Below are 24,740 nucleotides of genomic sequence, written 5' to 3'. Positions count from 1 at the left end.
TGATAGCAGCTCCAGCCACAGCTGTTTGAGTTTGCAGAGTCCAAACAAGCAGACAAACAAAGCAGCGGAGGAGACATTAGTGTTGACCCCCTGATCTCGTTCTGCAGAATTATGTAAGAAGGGATTTCCACTGGCTCTCCAGTGTTCATACATGATCCAGCAGAACTATGACAACACGACTGTCAGCAAGAATGTGTCGGCCAGGTGCAAATCTTGGACCCTTGAGTGAGATTTCCACATTTCTAAAGCTCTCTGAGGATAGTCAGCTTAATGTAAAACCAAACCGTAATGGAAACTGAAATGTTTTGCTGTTAAACGTGAATAATTTTTATGGCTGGGATACATTCTCAGCTGTTCCTCCTCAGCTAAAAGTCTCTCAGCATGCTAAGCGTTGATTCATATTCACTCAGCGGTCATAACATTTAACCTCAGTCTGACCCCTCTAGAGGCGTAACTTTGACATGCGTCTCAGTCTTTCCCCTCTTGTTTAAGGTGGAACCTCCAGACCTTTGTGTCTGTGCTGCTTTCAATGCCTTAACCTTGTCTCTGCACCTCCACTGACCCCTTTTGAAAAAAAACTGAACCCTCAACCCCTCTTATTCTGAGCTTCTTTCAACTTCATCAATATGAAAGGGCCCCTATATGCTCCTTGTCAAAATGTGGCCTACCCTCAGCATGTTTTGACCCCACTTAAAGAACCTCAGCAACCCGTGTGTGTGTGTGTGTGTGTGTGTGTGTGTGTGTATGTGTGCTTTTGTGACTGTGTGTAAAAGAGTGTGAGAGACGTATAGAAGCAGGATGAGGAGATGCGAGGAGAAGGATAAAAGGAACAGAACATGTGTGCGTGTTTTTTTTCTTCCTCAGCAGACATATCTTATTTTTTCTTTCTCCTCTTTGTCGTCTCAACTTCATAGGCTTGAATAAACCTACATGCAGTGTTAGATATCAGCACGGCCCGAGAATTATGCTAAGTGGCCGGTATCTATAGGATTAAAACCCAGAGTTAACATTCTGTCACTTGTCTGCAGAGGCATCAAAGGGCGTCTGGGTTTTTGGACTTTTTCTCGCTCAGATCCACAAAAGGGATAAAGGTGTGCTTTTAAGTTCCTTGTGAGTGTTGAGTTAACTCATTTACTCCCAGACAGCCATGCTAAACAGCATTCAAGACCAGTATATGGTGTGAAAAAGTCCCTGGGTTTTTGCTCAGTGGAGCTGAACCATGACCATCCTGTCCTGAATACACACACACACACACACACACACTAACGTTGTGCTATACCATCCCTCTAACCAGCCAACGTCCCGGTGCTGTTTGGGTGACTGGGTAGGGATCAGTCACAGTCTGGTAGCTGTATCCCCAGACGGTGTGTGTGTGTGTTGATGATGACGAGGTTTGCTCTGTCACAGGAACAAATGGCGTGATGCGGTACTTACTTTATTACGTTTTTTTTATTTTTTTTTTAATTGAAAAGCAGGTTAGCCCCATTAAGAGCCCAAATCTGCTTTTCGATCCAGCCATAATGTCTGGGGCTCCCAGACAATACAAAGAACGGAACAATGCAATGTAATGATTGGATGCGGTTGGGTTAGTTGGTATAGAAGAGGGGTTTGAGGGGGTTGGCGGCTGCAGCGGCGGCGGACAGAACCATATACTGACAATGTACATCCAGTTACATCCAGTTCAGTCTGAATGAAGGCACCAGTATAGACTCTGGAGAGGAACACTAATGAGCTCTTTTTCGCTGAACATAAAAGCTCCAAAAAAGTTTCGAAGGGTGGAATCGTGGATTTTATGTTTCCAAAATATTCCGCCGGGCCCTTATTTTGAAGAATGGAGACATCAGAGTGGAATTCTACATCGAGCTTCATTCTCACAGTGAGTCACTTCTCTTTGAAGCACTCATTACGACTTGTTAGTAATGAGTGCTGAAATGTCACAAATGCTGTAAGAAAGTCAGTTATAATTTGATTTCTGCAGAAAAAAAATGGGCTTTACATTGAAAAAAGGCTAATTAAAGAATATTGCTGCATTGACACAAACTGAGTTTAAACTTTATTTAAAACTTTAAAGTGGAAAGTAGATGTTACTTTATTGTATTAGATAAAAGTAATTATATGTAGAGGAAAATGGATTTAAACTTTACAAAGTGGAAAGTAGATGTTACTTACAATGCCTCTTTTTGTTTTATTATATTGGATAAAAAAAAATTATATGTATAGGAAGAGCTGTTTAAACAGTGATGAATTCTTAAAAATTCACAAGTAGGCTGCCAACTTAAACGTGGACCTGCGTCATTAAATAAGTCCAGAAAATACATGAGAGCAAAATACTTCATGAGGTACAAGGATCATCATCATTTCATCATTGTATCTAATCGTCTCTGGAGGCAACGAAGATTACTCAAACTGGTGAAAGGGCAAAAGCATCTATCAGAGAAAATGACGCAGGAAAAACAACAAAAACCTTGAGTGCAGTGTTGCCTGCATTGTCAGTCACAGCTCGACAGGTAAATGAGGCAGAACAAGCAGCCGCAGCAGCTTTTACAACGGCATCAGAGGAGGTGGTCTCTGTGTCAGAGAGACGCAGAGTCTGTGGCAAAGTTTTTCTCTCTCAAAACGGTAGTCTGTCCCAAGTACGTTCTGTTCCCTCTCCTGCTGTTAGGACACACACGCACGCACGCACGCGCACACACACACACACGCATGCCTTGTCTTTGTAAGCGCTAGAAACAAATCAAAATCAAACATGTTTATAACCATATAAACATAAACCGATTATAGCCATGTATGCACATTTGTCCTTATCCAATTTATATCTTGATAGTGAAGCATTTTAGCACTTTTTGTCAGTGTGTTATAAGTTTGAACTGTGATTTGACTGATGGATGCCTTCTCTTTGCTGCAAAAAAAATCTGCCTACGGGTACAAATACAGTAACCTAACCTAACCTAATATAAACATTTTTTTTGCTGTGGTTTTCCTCACTGAGGAGTTGACTGGAATGTGTTGAGAATGTGTCACAAAGGTCAGACCAGGACGCTGTGGTTAAATACTCCTCCGTGCGCTCATACACACCTGACCACGCTCACACACGCCCAAACGGTTTGTGGCACGTAGCAGTGAATTCAGGAGTTATCTTAGTTCAACTTTATCCAAATTTGTCATACTTGACATACTAATCGAAGAATTCCCTTTTATTTATTTGTGTTTGGCTTTCTGATCGTAGTTCAGCTTAGTTATTGCTTCAACTGTGTTGCGGATAAACACGATTCAGTAAATATTGTGAACAGAGCTCCCTCTCTTGTTATTCTGTAAACTGCTCAGACCGCAGCAGCTACTGTTGGTCTGTGTGGCCTATTGTGTGTTGTCCTTTCAACAACTGTGTGTACATCTTTATGTCCACAAGGTCGAGGACCAAGTCCACAAACAGTTTCACACAAAGAACCCTCTGTACTGTTTTATGTTTGGATGTAAAAATGTTCTCTAAGAGCTTGTATCTACCACCACTATTCCCACACTATAATTCCATTTAATAGATTACCTCTATGCTGCATTATGGTTCTTTGTATGTCATCTTCACATACACTAAAATAGTTTATTATTTAGAGTAAATATGTTGGGATAATGACTTATATATGTTTTTGGCTTATGCAACCAAATTCTCAGTCAATTTTCTTTTTTCTTTTTTGCTTCTCTCTCCCTCAGCAGGACAATATAGACCGGTCCTCCAATCACAGACAAGCTGACCTCATTGGTCCGAGCTTCCAGCAATCAGTCAATCGGAGCTCTCCTAGCCACCAAGGTTGGTTTTCAACATTGTGTGTGTGTGTGTGTGTGTGTGTGTGTGTGTGTGTGTGTGTGTGTGTGTGTGTGTGTGTGTGTGTGTGTGTGTGTGTGTGTGTGTGTGTGTGTGTGTGTGTGTGTGTGTGTGTGTATTTGCTGATGCTTGTAAATTACACCTGTCAAATATTCTTGAGTTACATTGGTGTTGTGTGACACAGAAGAGCGTCCTTGGTTGTACTCAAATTACATATGATTGTACATATCTAGTGGACATTTATTGTCATGTATTGATTGATTTATTGTTTCATTATTGTAACATCATTCAAAAAGGCCAAAGAAATCACCTAAAACTGATACTATGTGTGTGCATGCGTGCGCGCGCACCTCAGTACAGCGCAGAGAGCTGCTTGCTGCTCATTATCCTCTGCTGGGCTGGGGGTGGGTCGGGAGAGATAATATATATTTGGGTCTCTTCCGCTGTAAACATTTCAGCAGTTCAAAGAGCGATCTGCCTGGACGCAGGGTGCCATTATAATTACGCTGTCTATCTAATTGTGCCATGCAGGGTTCATCCATGACAATCGGAGCATGAGATTTAAGCACAATATTGGCCCAGCATGGGAGGTAAGGGCGGGGAGTCTGCGAGGGCTCAACGAGTGAATTAGAACGCTTGGCACTGGCATGGGAAATAAATGGAGCATAAATTACATTGTCATTTTTCAGGATCACTCAGGATGGAGGGAACAGAGGAGGACGAGCGGGGCAGATGAATGGAGATGACTCAGAAACGTTTTTTGCTTACACTATCTAGATAATGATTTCGGATGTTAACCAAAGTCATTTTTTCTGCAAAAGATGACGCCTGACATGTGTTAGGAGCTTGACTGATGAGCACTGGTACTGTAGATTTTAGTCAGATCTCCTCCTCCCCTGTCTCTCTCTTTACTTTTTTCATTTATCAAATAATGGGTGATAAATTATGACCGGCTTCCACTTTTAAGTTCTTTTACTGCTGAAACTCGCCTCATGAGTTTGAGTTTAACAACGTCATAATCCTCACTGACGTTTTGAAACAAGTTTTCCAGTAAACCCGCTCTTTCATTCTTACAGGACTTTAATACTTTCTGTGTTTTGCTGTAAAGCCGCGACATTCATGAACCTGAATGAATGTTGCATGGAACAGTGCAGCTTTGTTGGAATATGACCTGATATTAATTTGGAATAAGATACCATTGAGCGGCTTATCAGGGCATTTACACTTCAATATTTGATGTCTAGAAATAGATGTTGTACTGTATGATTTCCCCATCATTTTACAGACAGTACAAATCATGCCTTGATTATAAAGGTGTCTATTATATTCATCCATCCATATACATACAGATTAAGGAAGTCAGCTGAAGTGAAGAAGCATGGATTTAGTGGAGTCTCCAAAACTGTGAAAATGCAAATGACTGTACAAAGGTTTTGTAGTAATTTTATATTCCTGTATTTGAATGTCATGTACTAGTGTTAAGATACTTTAGACCTCTGACCAGTGCGGGGGTGTTACGTCCTGTCTGACCAGTGATGCCACAGTGCAGTAGACCATGAATGTTCTCTGTGTGTGTGTGTGTGTGTGTGTGTGTGTTTGTATATGTGGGCCCTGCTCAGTTTTTTGTGGTGGTGCTGGTGGTTTTGTGGTGCAGCTGCTAGGCAACAAATCCCATCAATGGTACCAATGCGGTGCAGTAATCAGAAAGCGTGGCTCTGGAGGAGCTGACCAGCTGCGATCTCAGGCCTAGAAATGAAGCTCCCACCTCCAGTTACTCCAGTTTCGCCTTTGTAGATGAAGAGTGACATGCCAGGGGAGCACATGCATGGGCATACACGTGCAGACACACACGTTTACTCATTAACAGCAAGGGACCGCATTCCTTTAAATAATGAGGCTTTTTAAGACGGAGTGAAGGGGGGGTGGGATGTGTGCAGGTTATGGGGTGATGTCATTATTCTTTTTAAATTTACCATTTTAATGCAGAATCCCACTACATCCATGCCTGTACTATGCTAATGTCTTGTCTCTATGTATTGATTTTATTTCATGCAAAATTATGACTGTGGGTGTAATATAAAATAAACAGCCGACAAGTTTAAAATTGGCAGAGAAAATCCCCCCCGAAAACACACAGTATATATTTATTTATTCTGAATTTAAACTCAACAGCCATTGTTGCAATATCATTTCATTAATAGCAATACAACACAGGTTCAGTGTATGTCAATATATTGCTTATGCGTCATGGCAGCACATTGAAGAGGTATAACACACAACGCATATTACATCACAACATATCTGTGTAATGTATACCAATTATATTACATGTGTATGCCTCATATATATATATATATATATATATATATATATCTTATCTCCTGCAGCAACAACTGAATATCCCCGGCATCGGTTTGTATAAAATGTATCATATATACCTGAAATGATTTAAAAGTTAAAATACACATAAAACCCAGAAGCAAGAACCAGTCTTAAAACTTGAATCAAATAATAATGTGACATTAATCATGAGAATTATCGACATCGACTAATATATAAATCTTTTCCAGCCGTACTAAAAATAGTTAAAATCTAATTTTTTTTAAACAAAAAGTCAAGTGATCAATTAAATCACAATTCATCCTGACGGTGACATGAAGATCTGTAATAGACTTGTATGTCAGTGCGTGTGAAACTTCTCTTCTACAGATCTGAATTGTTAGAAGTTGTGTGAAGCTGTGTGAAGTAAAATACCCGTCACAACGTCTTTATCCCTTTCCAGGGTTCCCCCTAAATGAGAGCCCGTGTTTCTGTCCCTCCTTCCCCTTCTGTTCACCTCTGATTTCCCTCCCTCGCTCCCTCCCTCCCTCCCTCCCTCCCTCACTCCTCCTGTTTTCCTCTGATCCTCCCACACTCTCCCATCCCATCAGGAGGCTTGGCCCTCAGTGGGTGTGTGTGCTGTCATCAGAGGTATTGTACTCTGCAGTGCAGAGCCACGCTTTACAGTTTAGACTTGCTCTGTCTATGCTCCCACTGATCCCTTTGAATGGAAACCCCTCTGCTGGGCTTGTGTTCAGAGACTGTTTATCCCTCTCGTGTGTGTGTGTGTGTGTGTGTGTGTGTGTGTGTGTGTGTGTGTGTGTGTGTGTGTGTGTGTGTGTGTGTGTGTGTGTGTGTGTGTGTGTGTGTGTGTGTGTGTGTGTGTGTGTGTGTGTGTGTGTACGCACGCATGCACGCATTGCAGCACACACGCGCGCGTGTGCACTATATACGTATACCCCTTACATTCCCCTTTCCTACAGAAGGGTCACCCCTCCTTTTTGTTTTTAACTAGCAGGAATGAATACAAAATGCATAGACTACATTCCAGGATTAAGCGGAGCCATATGGATCTGCCATCATCACAATGGTCTTGTTTTGGCCCATGTCTCGCAGGCTAATGACCAGAAATATTCAAGACAGCTTTTATGCAGATTCTTAGCAGACTCGACTAGCTTTACAGTTGGTTAATACTGTATTTAGCGTTGGCTCAGACAATAGACAAAGCTTGGGCTATTTTTACCCCTAATTTAACCGGTTAAAGGTTCCTAGAAAGAGCGAGAGAGGGGGAGGAAAAGAGGAGTAAATGAACTCAAGCCATGGGAGAAATGAAACAATGAGGAAGTGAGAACAATAATGTCAGTGTTATCCTTTGACCTATCAGGGTTGTACATGTAGTTCTGACTTCTACAGCTGAGTTCAAGCCAAATATCAAAACAAGTTGTTGAAACTGGTTCATCCGACCTGTATTGAAAAACATTGGGTAAACTTTACCTTAAAACATTTGTTTATGTTTAAACATTATTAAGCTAGTTTTCAAATGAGTCCCTAATAAAGGTGTTGGTCGAGAGTATTTTTGTCAACTAAACATCAAACGATTTCCAAATGGATCCGCGTTCTTGAAAAAAATTGTGTAGAGGGTTGATTTGTTGAATGGGAACCCCTTTGAAAAATGAATACTTACAAAGAATGAATACCATAGAACTTCTTTAATTATGTAGTTTGACAGTCATGACAGAAAAGAACACAAATATTTTTTTCTCCTTCGCTTTGGTGAACTTCTTGAGCTCTTTGGTGTGATGGTTTTTCAAATGCTTGATGAGATTTGTGTTTAGTTGATTGGCAGCACTAGTGACACACCTTTAAACTCTTGCATATGGTACACTGACGTTTTTTACTTGTGGGACTTTCCAGCGTGAACTATTAGTAAATACTGAAATTTTAGCAAGCGCTGACTAACACTACACTATCTTAAATCCCTTCTTCTTCACCGCTCTAAAAACAGTACTTGCCCCTGGCAGAATAGCACAACTGCTGTTTTTGAGTGGGAAAGAAAATCGCACTTTTATCTGGCTGACACTAGATTGCCCGAACTAGGATTTTCATCATTTTAAGAGGCATTTCTGATGCTAAATAATAATAATGATGATGATTATAATAATTATTATATTAATTTATCCATTTTATCCAGATTTTGGATTCTCAACAGACATCCCTATTTTGAGTGGCTACAACTTTCAAATGAACTCTTGTGTCTGGCTGTTGTTGGCAGGTCTCCATTCGATTGTGTAAACCACTTTGCTTGGCACATTGCAATGGAGTAAAAGGTTGAGTTACGTCTGCGACATAACATGTTGATCTTGACAGCCTAGGGATTCTCGCTATATAGTCTTTGTTGCCATCACAGCTGAGAATTCTCACCGTCTACATCTGGAGCCTTGTGTGCTCCCGGCCGCCTGAGCTGCTCTGATATTTAAGAGCATCTAATTAATGGCAGTAAAGTTGTAAGGCCATGCTGTAACCAAAGTGTGTGTGGTGGGCAGAAATAAAGGTGTTCATACTGTATTTAATCATGCTTGCCAAGGCCAAGTATCCCCACAGCAGTCCTAGACCAAGCAAGTACAATCGCAGTTTGCTACGTGCTCCAGATCTTCATTGGTTTAAAATCTGTGCGTGCGTGCCGGCCTGCATGTGTCATCAATCTCTCTGCCCTGCACTCGTGTGCATGACGCATACCTTTGTTTGCCTGATTGTGACATGCATAGGTGATTGTGATCATTTGACGGATAGTGACGCACTAATACTACATCCAGTGCGTGAGTCTGTGGGTTGTGTTGCTTTGTTTGCAAACAGCTCTGCCAGTGCCCCCAGCCAGAGGCCAGATTTATGAGGAAACTTTTCTCCCTTGCTTCAGGGAACACGTCTCACCCAGTGATGGATGATGAGCCTGTGATGTTTGCATCAGGGAGTCTTTCAGGGAGTTTGCTCACTTTTGATGAGGTGTCTGGTTTACCCTCAGAGCCGTTATTAGGCATATATTTAATTAAACTTTCCTTTTTTTGAAAAAAAAAAGATGTTTTGACATTAATAATATTTTTCAATGTCACCAAAGCTGCATACATTCAATGTTGCACCGTCTCGCCTCAGAGGTGTCTCACTCAGCCTTGTGTATGGCCTTGTATGCACCCTGTGTCCTGCGGTATATAGCTCTTTAGCTCTCCAGGCTATCTATAAGTCGCTGCTCCAGCTTACCTGTCACTATTAATACCTACAGATTAACCACCTGTGATTCACAGGCACCTGTGATACAGCTACCTGACACGTTTTCAGGAAAAGCTCCTCAAAGGTGACAATTCAGTATGAGCAACCCCTCCATGCGGGAATGGGGACGTTTACTGGCCTGCTAACCCAAAGCTCCTGTTGTTGTTCCCTGAGTAACTTTTTCTCTCCAATAAATACTTGAATAAAAATACAAAAATCGGGTTTCCACAGGAAACTGAACCCTAAGGGAACATCCTTTGAAGACAGCGTGTTTAAAGCTTCACATCAATCATGCTGCTGTTTTCTTATGTCAGCTTTGTGCTGAGCAGTGGCACTTTGAGCTGCTTTAGCTTTGGGGTGACCGTCTCACCACCACCTTGCATGATCCAGCTGTCCTGCACCTTCAGTTGTGGGGAAGTTCCATGAGTCACACAGTACGTTTGAAGCTCTGGAGCTCTGGAGCATGACGACGTAGTAAAAGTTAAAAAGAAAATGCTTGGGCTTATTATGCTTTCATTCACTCATCCATCAACTGATTCATTCATTCGTTCATTCATTCAGAGTACTTTACTTTTGAACCATGAGCTGTGGCTTGAGTTTTTATAGAGGCTGTCGAGCCAACAAAACGTTCACCTTCCTCAGTTTTTGCTCAGTCAATAAAATTTGACTTTCTAATTTAATACAAAAGCAGTAAAATAAATAAAACAGGTCACCATGGGTATCATTACATAGGGAAAAAGTAATATACTTAGTAATATCAATAGATAAATAAAAAATCTATTCAATTCAAAGGTCAATGTACATAACATTTTTGTTTGATCAGATTATTCTGTATTTTCAGTGCACATATCAATGCGACTCTATCCTAACTAATGAGCAAAGTTTTCTCGTAATGAGTTTCCTTTTGATTAATGTTATTTTAATCCTGAGCCACGTCCTAATGTGTCTGAGGCTCCTTCACATGACCACATCAGCTTCAGAGCTCCTGCCCTGTACAATTACAGCTTGTCTCCCCCTAGTGGTCAACTTGTGTCCTGCCGTATAGTTGTGGGATTTGGACACAGACATTTGATGATGAAGTAAAGACATAGATTTCTTTTTCATATTTCAGAATTATTAATCACAAGAGGCATCGCCACTGCAGATTGCAATTTACAAAGAGTCGGGGCGGCCAGATGATAAAACTTTCACAGCATGAAGCAATTAGATGTGAGCTTCCCTTCACTTGAGCTCGCTTCAAACTTTTGATACGACATGCTCCCGGAGTCAGTTGAAAAATTCTCTTCATGAATTCAAATGTGAGGTTTTCGCGAGGGCTTTGAGGATGGATTCCTCCGCTGAAAGAATTGCACGTCCCGCTTTTAAAGACCTTTTAAAAGCAGAATGTTTGATACTTGCAGTGAATGTAGAGCAGACACTTGTGGTGCGATGCCTTCGCCGTGAACCCCGTTGACGAGAGTTGAAAAGTGTCACGGGCAGGTTGGTGCTTGTACTTGTTATCCCGGCAGGTTTAGCGCACGGGGCAGCACAGTGTGTGGAGACAAGATAGGCTTGCTGATTGAGCACTGGCAAAACTGGTTACCAATATGTGTGCGTGTGTTTTGGCACGCCAGTTTTTTTTTCCTCCTCTTTTTTTAGTGTAGGAATCAAGGTGGTATAAAGTGAGGTCAAGGGTTGAAATCCTGGCCACAATGAAATGAGAGAGAAACTGAAATAGAAAAGGGAAAGTCCCAACAAAGTCCAGGGACTTTACCTCTTTTTTGTGTGTGTGTGCCTCAACTATTTGAAACCAAATCTGCAGGATTGAAGGACTTTCGTTTTTTCTTTTATTGTACTTTATTGGATTTATAGTTTGAGTTTCTGTCCCGCTTTGCCATTTCCTGCTCCACATTTGTCTTTGCTCATTTCGGTTCTCTTCACTTGTCCTCCACTTTCCCTTTGTCCGTTTTACAGAAGCATGACTCGTGCATCACATACTCATTTGGGTTCATCAAGTTTCTGTCTCACTGAAGTTTTCCTTTCTGTTGCCAGAAGACGATGTTGACCTCGAGGCCCTGGTTAATGATATGAACTCTTCGCTGGAGAGCCTCTACTCCACCTGCAGTGGTCAGCAGACAGAGACCACTCCACTACTGCACAATGGACAGACCACTTCCTCGCACCATCATCATCATCACACACAACCTAACCACCCACGGCAGGGTCAGCACTCGCACGCACTAAGCCACGTCTCGCCGGAGCCGCCCTCCTCGTCCTCGTCCGCAGACTCGCCCCAGTCCAGCCTCCGACGGTCCCAACCTATGCACATCCTCGCTGTCAGGTAGGGTTTGTGCACAATTGATTACAATACGCCCCTTTTCCTCTTCAGCAGCTCAAAGTGAAATGGGTTGTGTGACAGGAATTGAAGAGGAGAGAACTTACATCAACATACTGTAGCTGCACTGTGTTGTAGTGAGTTAGGGGTGTGTCCTTACTATAGTGAAACAATCAGTAGCACAGGGAAAGTTAAACATGCTCCCAAGATAAAACCTGTTCATATGGCAGAAACCGTGTTTGACAGTCTTTGTGTGGTAATTTTGATGCAACATATAAATCTGATAAATAATCACGGTTGAGAAATAAGCTCTCTAAAAGTAAAAAAAGTAAGTATGGTTGAAAAGTGAAACATAAGTATAACTTTGACAAACGAGTTTCAGTTAGCACAGGTATTTATTGAACACCGAGCTGAAAGTAATAGTGATTAATTATTGGTGACACTTAATTCTACATGTGAAACTGTTTGCAGATGTTAATTGTATTTGTTTATGTATGGCAAAAATAGCATAATTTATTAAAGAATGATTGAAATGCATGGCCCTCATTAAAATAAACATATTTTATTTATTTTTACTTAACCAGGAAATGTGACATTATATCTCTTTTAAAAGATCATCTTTGCAAGTCAGGGTTGCAGACATTCGTGAAACAATTCATGTACAATGAAAATATTAAATATATAAAAAAATCTTCAAGGATCAAACTTGGGCAATATTAATCAGACGGTCAGACATCTATTATCAAGTCCTGTAAAAGTTACTTTAATATACTTTAAAGGAATCCAGTGATTCCATCTCTTTAACATTCCAAAAACTGAAACTTGCAACTTATTCCAAACAGAGAGCGCAGTAAACGCTAACGCCCTTCTTCACAATTCAGTACAGGCGTTGGAGACAGTTCTGAGAGAAAATACAATAACTTGCCATTCTTGTTGTAGACACAGAGCAGATTATCAAAGTATCATCCATAATAAAGTGACAATTCAAATTAGAAACTTTTTTTCTTTTCAAAACTGGTGATGTGTAAAGTAATAAATAGGAGGAGTGGTCCCAGGACTGATCCCTGGGGTATGCCCCAGGATAAACTAAAGGAGTGATACCTTCTGCCTGCACACCAAATCAAAACATCCATCACATCTCAAGCATGTAGAAGGTATCCTAAATAATATATACTTTATGAATGTATTAAAAGAGTAAATGTCGTAATAAGTCTACAGCAGTACTTGAGCAAGTCTACATGCGTCACATGCCCTCTGGTAAACGAAGAGTGGCACTAAGCTGTGAGCTAACTCCCTCCGACCTTATACATTTGCACATGTTTAGTTGCACGTGCAGAACCTTTTTTCTCTCTCGCCCTGGAAAAGAAGCCTCTCACTGTACACTCATCCCTCCACACCCTCCTAATAATTGGCCACGTTTCCTCCCCGCTCCATATCTGTAGCCCTTGAATGACCCGTTCCTCCCTGTCACTACCTCTTTGTCTCAAACTACACAAGCAGCAGGAGAAAGGTAAAAAGTCTAATTTATTTTAGTACCAAGTGCAAACGTCTCTCTCAATTTAAACAGTGGTAACCCATATTCTCCCTAGGGGCATAGTGGTATGCATTGGAAAGTGGGCATGCACATAGACACTGCGGCAACAGGATTATGGTTGCATACATAGTGTACACACAAACAGGCACTCACAGCAGAACTGGTGTCAGCTCCTATTATTCACCTTGTGAGTATTTGATAGAAACGGAGGAGGGGTAATCAGTTAATGGAGTATTTCTGTCTTATGAGCTCTCCCTCTCAAACGCATACACACAGACGGGGGGTCCCGAAGTTCTTGTTATTCAAGCCTGACCTCTGGATAACCCTGTTCACAAACTCAGATGGGACGACATCAAAAGGCCCGTTCCCTTTTGAACTCGCTGGGTTCTACAGAGAGAATGAATTTGACAGAGAAAGAGACGAAGAGAGCGATTCTTGTGCACTGATTGTCTAATCTCACTCTGGAGCTAGAATCTCACAAACTGACCTGCTCATTTTTAATATATGACTGATTCCTGAAAAGTTTATCTTCAACTGTCAAATCATCACTCCCCCTCCTCCCGGCCACAAGCTTACACTGTATGTGCCTAATTAAAAAAACAGCTTTAAAGTGATGTCTTGATTCAATATTTATACGTGATAAATATTGCAGAAAATGTGCTAGCAGGCTGCAGGGGTCTGTGATTTCCACTTGCCGGGAGACTGTTCATTACGGCTAGATCAGACAGAAACAGACATGAGCCTGGATACTGTACAGCAATGCTTTATTAATTCTAACTCTCCCCCGCACATATTCCACGTGTCAGCACGTCTCATTTCAAAAGTTCTCTCATTTCACTTTTTGAGAGGCTGTTCCAGGGCAAATGATGTGTGGATAGTTGGCAAACACAAGCTGATACCACAATGCATTGAGCCACCAACCCATCACCGTACTGTGCCTTTGTCCCGTTTCCATTGTTCAGGAGGTTGCAGGAGGAGGAGCTGAGGACATCGTCTCTCCCGGCCATCCCGAACCCCTTCCCCGAGCTCTGCAGTCCAGCAAGCTCACCTGTCCTCAGTCCAGGGTCTCTACCTCCCGACGAACCCACCACTGACAATTATGTAAGTCAAAGACACACCGCAGTGCTGGAGCTTCATCTCTCTTCAGAAACTTTGGCTTTTCAGGGATTCAGAGGGGGGAAACATTATTATAATTTAGTGTGGCGGAACTAAATCCAAAACTCTGTCCCTCATACATTATGGGAGAGCATCATCAGATGTTTTCTCCCTTTTGAAAAACAGGATATGAGACATCTGCTGATGTTGATTTACTTTTATGTTATGCTGATAACCGAGACATGTGTGACTCGAGCGACTTATTTTGGTGGATGCAGATTTTGAATATCGTAAATCAGCTGTTTTTAGTGGTCAGCGCTGTGTTAGACATAAGCAGTTAGGAATTTTTCTTTTTTGCTCTACATCTGTCCCCATGTTTTGCCCATCTGAGGCATGTTGATTGCTTGCATATGATGGTACTGTATTGTACAGTGCATGTGTGTGCGCTAGTGGGTTTGTGGCTTTGTTTGAGAGAAAAGAATGAGGTGAAGAGTGGAGGAGCAGTTTGTGTGTGTGTGTGTACTCATTTGTGCCACCTTTTAGGGACCTTTTCCACTATAAACACTGACCTTGTCAGGACCAGTAGACCTCATGGGGACCAAAGCCTGGTCCTCATGCGTGAAAACTTGTTCTTGGTAAAGGTTAGGTTATAGGTCAGATGTGAATTGTGTTTAGGTCAGGGTGAGGTATGAAGTGGTCATGGTGTATGTTAGGTATAAGGATTTGACTAGGTTGTCCACAATGAATGGCAGTCAATGCAAAGTCCTAATGAGGATAGCTGCGCAGACGTGTGTGTGTGTGTGTGTGTGTGTTTGTATGTGTACCTGCACACATGGCTGCATGTCTGTGAGCCTCTATGCATTTGTGTGTTCATGTGTTGACAAAGATTTAGAGACTGGCCTGTCTGTTCCTGGAAGTCAGAGTCCCTCCATCGTCCCTTTTAATGATCTTCACATGGGGCCTGCCTGCGCTGGTTACAGTAACATACCAGTTTACAGTAATGTGAGGGAGGACTATTTCTCATAAATACCTAGCCCTGGCTATGATCCTTGCCTCTTCTGGTCATGTCTCCTAGACTGCACTTCCAGTCAAGTTGTTATGCGCCAAAATGCAAGTCTGAGTTTAATTTGACCCGCTCTAGTTTAAAACATCATCTCATATATCACTTGATGAATCGGTAAATCAGTTGCATCCAGTAACTGCTTAAAGAGTCGGAATGTTGCGGGTTTGAATTACCATCTGTGACATAAATTAAGTTCTAACTGGTTAATGCTGGAGTCAGCCTTGAAGCCTCTTCCTTCTGGGCTTGAATTATTACCTGCGGAGTAAATTCAACACAGCATGTTAAATCCCGATTCATATGGTAGATCTAGTCAAAGATTAATGTCTCACTAAGTGGTTATGAGCTTTGCATTGAGTTACTAGCTGTGACATAACCTTGGCTCAGTGTGTCTGGTGAATATTCAAAAACCAGTTTATTCGACTGGGTGACCGTCGCGGGACTCAGATATCCTGTTAAGAATGTGGTATAGACCAGGAAGTGGAGCGGGGAATGGGAAGGGTGTCGGAGATTAGTGGTGAAGGTAAATTATTTCTGTGATCTTACAGTAATCAGCAATCAACTTGGCTTTTCTCAACCAAACACCTCAGTTTGGAATGGCTAAATCTGCCTTTGATATTTATTGCAGCTATAGCCCCACATCAAATCAGCCCTGCTTCCAATATTGAGTTAGAGAGCAGGAATGAACTGACCAGGATAATTGACTTAAAGCCAGTGTGACACACTCCACACTTATACCTACCAAAAATAGTAAACTGTTCTAGGAAGCTTCATTTTTATCAAGCTTTTTTATTGACCATACAGCAGAGACAACAACATAACTGTCTGACAAAAGAGTACTTCATAATTTTATTCAAACCATAAGGATAAAGTGAAAACAAATATTTATTATTCAAATTTATAAAAAATCACAAACTGAAACCCTTTTGCGGCAATTACAGCTTCTGGTCTTCTTGGGTTGAGTATCTATAAGCTTTACACACCTGGATTCAGACAGTTTATCCCACTCTTCCTAGTAGATACTTTCAGGCTCCGACAGATCGGACGGAAGCATCTGTGAACTGTCGTGTTCAGGTCTCTCCACAGATGCTCTGTGGGGTTTAAGCCAGAGCTTTGGTTGGGCCACTCAAGGACAGTCACAATGACAGAGAGGCTACTCCAGCGTTTTCTTGACTGTATGCTTCTGTTCATTGTTGAGGTCAAAGGTGAATCGTCGCCCCAGTGTTGGGCAAAACTTTATCCAAAAAGTGAAGGGGTCAGGGTACTTTCTGAAGTCACTGTAAGAGATGAGATTAATTTGACCAGTTCAATTACAAGATCTTAAAAATGTACTCACTAATATCACAAACTCAGAATTCACAATGAAGTGTCAATTCTTTCACATTGTGTGTTGAAGTATTTCCCTGCATCTTGCAATTTACCACCTCTTAATAAATAGTGTACTGCCCACTCTAAACATGTCTGGGCAAGATGCTGAACCCCCGGATGGCCCCTCATAGATGTTGAATGTGCTAATTGGAAGTCGCTTTGGAAAGAGTCAGCTAAATGACATGTAAAGTCATTCTGGTGGCAGCTTTGTTTCTGAAACCGTAAAAGTGACCTGCAGTAATTGAGCCGTGGCAAATAGAGACTCAGTCCACAGAACCCTGAAGCTCCACCACCACCGCTGCTGCACAAAGAGCTGTTCACCCGTTCTTTCAAGTTCAGTAAAGCATAGCTCACTACGCAGAACCCCGAACTGGAGAAGCAGTTGATGTGATCGTCAATGTCACTTACGCTGATCAGTCCCTCCCACTGCTGCTATAGAGTGCTGGTCACCTGTTGACACATGCCAAGTGTGAAGCGGAAAAGCCTAATGGTTCTTGAGAAATGCATTCCACATAAAGACATTTCTTTCACTAGTAGATAGATGCATGTCAAGGCAAACCATATATAAAGAAAAAGTTTTGTGTGCACCACCAAACCTAATGGAGATGTGACGCTGAGAATGCCATTGAAAACCAAATACCTTGTATGTGTTTACAGTGCACACACATTCATGTTAACTTCTTGTGCATCCTCCCATGTTTATGGGTGTATTTGTCTTTGGGCCTGTTTATCTTTGGGAGGAGTTTTGTAAACTATTTACAATGTTGGAGGTGTCTAACCATTGTTGATTTCATTGGAAAGTTTGTCTCATTGTGGTTGTTCTTCAGTGGAAATTTAATTTAGCACATTTCCACTGTAAAAATCCCATCACACACACACATGTCTCAGGGGGTCCCGCAGGAATGAGGAATGGTGGTAAAGCTGCTCTCTTGCAAATGTGTACTCCTCCCGTAAGTGGTTCAGATACTAGAAGACCTGGGTGATCTGTCTCGGGTTTGACAAGTGGGACAGTGAGCAGGTACATTATTGTTTCCAGCTCACTCTCTCTTAAGACCCTAACATCTGTGCTCACTGTCTTTATCTATCTTTGTCAGTCTCTATCTATCCACCCATCTCTCTGCCCTCCACACAGTCCAGTCATGCAGCCCACTGCAGAGAAGTATTTCTGTTTAGTTTACTGAATTTTCCGACCTTCGGGCGCTTTCTGACAGACTCTCATACTTGTGTCCCTCTGTTCCTCCTTACCTCACTCCTTGGCCTTTGCGCAGGAGGCATGAGGAAGCAGCGCAGGGGCTGTCAGGACTCACTGGGCAAGCTGTTTGACATGGCCATATGATGCCTGATTACGTCACTTTCCCTCTCTGCCCTCTCCCTCCCCGTCTTCCTTCTTTCTCCACTCCACTTGCACAGGCCGTCTCCTCAGCTCCTAACGTCTGAAATAAAGGGTGTTAAAATAATGGACATACTGTCCAGGCAATGCTGTTGAAGTGTTCTGATGCGTTTCCATCATGTGCATGTATAATCAACTGAAGATTTAATTTGTAGCATCAATCAATCATATAAGCGTCAATCCAAACAAACAGAATAGTTTGGTTTGGGAGCTACAGGATGATTAATAACATAAAACCAGGAAACTGCCCTCCATGAGCACTGGCACCATGTTCAATGCGGAATGTGGGAAGTGTGTGCAGATGGACACACATCCGTAAACATCCTACTTCCTGTTGCTGCTCAGGGTTTCTACAAACATAATCCAGGTGTTATGGAATTCTGAAACTACATACATCTTTCCATTTACAGCCAGCTGGCCGAAAGGCAGGTAGTACAACCACACCACTACTTAAGAAAATACTAGAAGCTGGGCCGGTGTAATCCATGTCGTGCAATGGAAAAACCTATAAGAAGCCTTGAATGCAAGGCAGTTAGACAGTATATCCATTAATTTTCTCGGTCTAGGTTCTTGACAGCCTGTCCTCAGTAGTGCAATAGAAAGTGCTGTTATGTACTTACTTGGACACTCTGTTCCCATAGCTGCCCCAGTCGTTCTAGTGTGGGAACACTGATTTGATCACTGGGTTGCCAGATTTTGTTGGATTTACTGTACTTGGACTGGATGTCCTGTAGCTCACTGCGCTCTATGGTATGGCAGGATCCCCACGTCCTGTCTCTGCCTCTCTAGTCTGTGTTTCATTATCTTCCTATTAGTGTGTCTATCTCTGTGTGCCTTGGACTGTCGGTGTTTATCCCTCTGTCTGTCACATGGGTTTTCGCTGTCGTCCCTCCACCCTTTTGTCCCCTTGTTTCAGTTGAAATTAAATTCTCGTTCATTTCAGCTCGGCCGCAGCGCAGGACGGTGTGTTCTGGGACAGTTTAGCTCACTCGATGAATACTGATTCACACATGATGAAGTAAGGCGCCTAAAATAGAGCGTGGTGCCAGACAAGCAGCGGAGGTTGGGTTGGCACTAATAATGTTAGTGAACGGGCTGTTGGTGCTCGGTGCCAGCAGTGTTGGGCAGTTGCACAAGTCTGACAAAAAAAAAAAATGCAACAGCTTTCTATATTATGCAGGTTTAAGCCCTTTATACTCTCTAGCATTAATGCAATAGTCTTTTATAATATTCCTTAGTGGGAGAGAGCTAGGTTATAGTCAGGGTTATAGAAATATTGTGCTTCTTTATGTTATACATTTGCTGTTAAACGCAGCACCACTGAGAGTGGATATAGCTTAAAATATTCAGGGTAATGCAAATATTATACGTATTAGGTTTATGGCTGGAATTAACATGTTCAGACATATGTGCAGCACGTAATCGGCGTGCAGATTTAATTTAAGTATGTGCATTAGAATTTGAACATGGACAATACTCACACTGCATAAATGATTTAAGGTTTTTTCTTTCATTTGTCAAAGTGTCTCCACATCCTCCCACTATCCACAAATGATGCTAAATTACTGCGTATACAAACGCTGCCCTCCTGCACATTTGGAGCCGGAGTCTGTGCAGTTGCAATCAAGAGTTTATTTTTAATAGCATCAAATAACAAACTAAAACAAAACTTACTGGTAAAATTAGCACGTGAATATACACTCACCGGCCACTTTATTAGGTACACCTTGCTAGTACCGGGTTGGACCCCCTTCTGCCTTCAGAACTGCCTTAATTGTTCGTAGCATAGATTCAACAAGGCGTGGCATTTAAACGATGCTCAATTGGTACTAAGGTGCCCAAAGTGCGCCAAGAAAATATCACCCACACCATTACACCACCACCACCAGCCTGAACCGTTGATACAAGGCAGGATGAATCCATGCTTTCATGTTGTTTACGCCAAATTCTGACCCTACCACCTGAATGTCGCAGCTGAAATCGAGACTCATCAGACCAGGCAACGTTTTTCCAATCTTCTATTGTCCAATTTTGGTGAGCCTGTGCGAATTGTAGCCTCAGTTTCCTGTTCTTAGCTGACAGGAGTGGCACCCGGTGTGGTCCTCCTGCTGCTGTAGCCCATCTGCTTCAAGGTTTGACGTGTTGTGCATTCAGAGATGGTATTCTGCATACCTTGGTTGTAACGAGTGGTTATTTGAGTTACTGTTGCCTTTCTATCATCTCGAACCACTCTGCCCATTCTCCTCTGACCTCTGACATCAACAGGGGCATTTTCGTCCACACAACTGCCGCTCACTGGATATTTTCTCTTTTTCTGACCATTCTCTGTAAACCCAAGAGATGGTTGTGCGTGAAAATCCCAGTAGATCAACAGTTTTTGAAATACTCAGACCAGCCCGTCTGGCACCAACAACCATGCCACGTTCAAAGTCACTTAAATCCCCTTTCTTCCCCATTCTGATGCTCGGTTTGAACTTCAGCAAGTCGTCTTCACCACGTCTAGATGCCTAAATGCATTGAGTTGCTGCCATGTGATTGGCTGATTAGCTATTTGTGTTAACAAGCAATTGAACAGGTGTGCCTGATAAAGTGGCCGGTGAGTGTACATCAGTGTGATAAGAACGACCTTAAATGACACAAACACTTTTAGAAAAAAAACATTTGACGTACTTTGACTTTTTAGTTTGGTCCATATCCCATTAACTAACATGGAGGAGGCAGGGTTTATGACTTATACTGCATCAAGATGCTTATACCTTTGCGTATAGCTGTCATGTCATCCATCTTTATATTCAGCCTTTGGTCTTTCAACATGTTCGGCAGGTGAGATCACCTCAGTATCCTTTACTGTCTATTTCTCATCAGGATTATATTCATGGGAACTGCTGTGACACAGTGTCCCAGAAGGGATCTTTAACATTTACTCTAATGATGATGGTGCTGATCACCTTTCCACCCCCGCTCACTCCTCCTTACACCTCCCTCTCTATCTCTCACCTTCCCTCCCTCAATCTCTCTCTCCCTCTCTCTCTCAGCATGACTTTGCCTCCAGTTGAGTCAGCCAGACTTCAAAGCTGTGACACCCACTTATCAAAAAAGCATTTTGTGAATGCTGCCAGAATCGAGTGTTCTGTACTGAAGTATAATTTAAATGATGAGCTCAGCAGCCTCCCGGCAGCCTCACAGCTTGTTGAAATCATGCAACCTGTTTTAGAAACGAGTCTGAATGTTAAAACCATTACTCCGGGGCTTGAGTTTGACTGAAATGTAGTAAAGTGAGTATATGATGAGGAGCTATGATGTTAGCTTTTATCCAATTACTCATGATGGCCCAGAAATGCATACCATAGATGGTGTGGTGCAGTCCGTGATGAAACAGACAGCAAGTCTCCCTGTGCCTTTCAGCATCGTACAAGCTGCTGACGAGACTCCTATCATTATCAGTGCTGCAGATACGCTGCAGAATATCAATGTTGCACATACACTTAGTCATAATGATATTCTGCCCCAGCAGCTGAAAGAAATCTGATAAGAATTTATTTTCCAAATATAACTTCACATGACTAAGAAGCTTTTTTCCCCCCCATCATGTCCCCAGTCCACGAACACTGCTGTGTGGGAAAATGTGAGGCGCCGTGGATTTGGCATCAGTAGCTCTCACAAACCATCCAGTCGCTAAACAGAGAAACTTAAAGCTTAAATTTCAACATGCATTCATTGATATTTTTGGCAAAGGATGTCAAAGAATGATTTTGCAGAAAGCAGCCATCTGCTGCAGTCAAAAATATCTGTGAACTCATGACAGTTTGCTGAAAGAAACTTAGACACGTGTAGAGGTGAGGGTAGAGTCAGGTGATAATGACCTCCATCAAGGAGGTTATGTTTTCATTTCTGTTTGTCTGTCTGTCTGAAGCAGGATTAAGCAAGAACTGCTAAACCGATTTTATTTATACTTAGCGGAAGGCTGGGGAAGCAAGGAAGAACCCATATGTTTTTGGAACTGATTAAATTCTTAAACATTGAGAGATAGGGCCCTGTCCTTGTCAGAGGTATGTGCTCTCAGATTGTCCTTTTAGTAGGTTTGCTTGCCTGATAGTCACTACGATTATGCAAATACAACTTGGTGGAAGGAAAATAAATAGACCATTAAATTCTGGTGCGGATCCGGATCAGGGGGCGGATCCTTGACCGCTTTTCTTTTTTGAACATTGCGAGATAAGACGTTTTTCAACATTTTCCTTTATTTCTCAAAGAATAATGTGCCAATCTTGATGATCTTGATTCCTGGTTCAGGAAGTTGATATCAATGAGTGTGGATGTGTTGGTTCAGGAAGTTGATATCAATGAGTGTGGATGTGTTGGTTCAGGAAGTTGATATCAATGAGTGTGGATGTGTTGGTTCAGGAAGTTGATATCAATGAGTGTGGATGTGTTGGTTCAGGAAGTTGATATCAATGAGTGTGGATGTGTTGGTTCAGGAAGTTGATAGCAATGAGTGTGGATGTGTTGGTTCAGGAAGTTGATAGTAATGAGTGTGGATGTGTTGGTTCAGTTACATTTTTTTGTTTAGCACCAAATGACAACATACACCATCTCAAGACACTCTACATAGTGTATGGAGACCTTAAGAAAGTATACAGAAACCAAACAGTTCCCACAACGTACAAGCATTTGTGACTGTGGAGAGAAAATAACTGGGCGACTGTTGGTATGTACAGGCCTGTACTCTACTGAATACCATTTTATGTTCTGCCCGTGATCTTCACTTTGAGGGACCCATTCACTTTACACGCACACATTTGATCCATAGATAATACAAAATCAGAGCCGCTTCAAAAAGCAAAATCTCCTCACTGCCTAGTGATCTCTAAGAAACACAATCTTAAACCTTTACGTACCAAAGAAATTTCAATGTAACAAAGCGGCATTAACGTAATTAATAAACTCTTGAAGCATCTACTGTGGTTGCTGAAAAGAAGGCAGCAGGATTTAAACTAGAAACACCCGCTACATGCACGATGAGCATCGAACCACCCCTCCTCTCACTCTCTTAGTGTTGAAGCATGGCATTCCCTGGCTGCCTCCTTCCTGAATGTTGGAATTACTCCAGGTCAAAGGGCAGATTTTTCCACTGTAAACGGAAAAGCAGAATGGAATGCTGTCGATGCCCAAACTGTTGGCCTCAATGTGTGGGAACATCTGTGGGTCTGTGCATGTGTGTGTGTGTGTGTGTGTGTGTGTGTGTGTTTAGTGTTTAAAACAATTCAGGGTGTTCTTGTGAGGAGGTTCAGTTTGGTGTATTGTCCATGTGTGTAATGTATGTATGGGGTTAAGTTAAGAATAAGCTGTGTGTGTGTGCGTGTGCGTGTGCGTGTGTGTGTGTGTGTGTGTGTGTGTGTGTGTGTTCTGCTTCTCATTGTACTGCTGATGTGTTCTGCAGGCTGCACTGTTCAGAGATCAAAGGTGACACAGCGCCAGAAATCTGCTGGCTCACTCTTCCAGCAGCCAGACTCCATTTAAATGGATCTTAAAGTGCAACAGGGAACACACAAATATACACAGACACTTGTTGAGCAATCACTAACTATTCACACTTGTATGTTTAGCTCTTTGTAGAGCTGCTTTTTTTTTTTTTTTACCTCTTTAGGACTTTTTCCAGCATAAACACTGATCTTGTCAGGACCACTAGACTTCATGGGGACCAAAGCCTGGTCCTAATGAAACTAAACATTAATCCTGAGGTCCTGTATTGGTTAGTGATTAGAAATGAATTGTGGTTAGGTTAGGTTTAAACTGGTCATGGTTAACGTTATGGATAAGGATTTGTTTAGGCTGTCCACAAGGAATGGAAGTTAATGGACTGTCCTAATGAGGATAGCTGCACAAACCTGTGGGTGCATGTGTGTGATTTAGACTGTTAATAACACTTGGGTTGTTTTTGTCTTTGGAATTATTTGTAATTCATGTGAAAATAAATAATGCGCTCAAACTGGATTCTTCATTGAGCTTGTGCGTGCACGCGTGTGTGCATGTGTGTGTATTTGATGCATGCAGGCCTGGATCATTATTCCTAAAATTATATCTAGGCTCTAAACCCAATGTGCAGAAACTCTCTCTCTTTCTCTCTCTCTCTCTCTCTCCCTCCCTGGGATGCACACACACACACACACACACACACACACACACACACACACACACTCATTTGCATGTTATCTGATGCTCTTTGTGGCAGAAGTAGGGAGAGCATGCAGGCTGTACAGTAACCCTTTGTCAACATACATGTCCATGCTCACTCTCTCGCTCTCACACACACAGATACACACATTGCGTTGGGGCACTGATTGGATTTGCAGCATTCTGTGCCGTGAAATACAAATTGTTCTGCTGCTGCAGAACAAATGCTACCTGGAGGAGAGCCAGGCAGGTTGTGGTTGAGTCTGGAACATCTCATGTGTCAGGGCCATATTTATCCCATCGCCCGCTAAATGAAAACATGCCTCGACCTGCTAGCTAGACCTGCTACTGCCACACCGAGACACGCCTGCACACACACAAGCAGGCACACAAATACACACGGCCTGT

At 42.2% G+C, this 24,740-nt stretch overlaps 1 protein-coding gene across 3 annotated transcripts in view; it reads left to right on the top strand.

Moving 5' to 3' along the window:
- The window catches only part of LOC118113587 (growth factor receptor-bound protein 10), a 67,582-nt gene that overhangs the window by 15,694 nt on the left and 27,148 nt on the right, over positions 1-24,740 (top strand). For 2 of the 3 annotated variants that reach the window (XM_035163440.1, XM_035163438.1), the window contains exons 3-5: positions 3,706-3,802; positions 11,429-11,717; positions 14,208-14,346. In XM_035163440.1, the coding sequence (XP_035019331.1) occupies positions 3,706-3,802; positions 11,429-11,717; positions 14,208-14,346 (525 nt within the window). The remainder of the gene's footprint in view (positions 1-3,705; positions 3,803-11,428; positions 11,718-14,207; positions 14,347-24,740) is intronic. The other variant, XM_035163439.2, reaches the window with a different exon arrangement.

Source organism: Hippoglossus stenolepis, chromosome 8, assembly GCF_022539355.2.
Source record: "Hippoglossus stenolepis isolate QCI-W04-F060 chromosome 8, HSTE1.2, whole genome shotgun sequence".
Taxonomy (NCBI): domain Eukaryota; kingdom Metazoa; phylum Chordata; class Actinopteri; order Pleuronectiformes; family Pleuronectidae; genus Hippoglossus; species Hippoglossus stenolepis.
The sequence above is the reverse complement of the archived record's forward strand: the minus strand, read 5'-3'. Positions and strand labels throughout refer to the sequence as shown.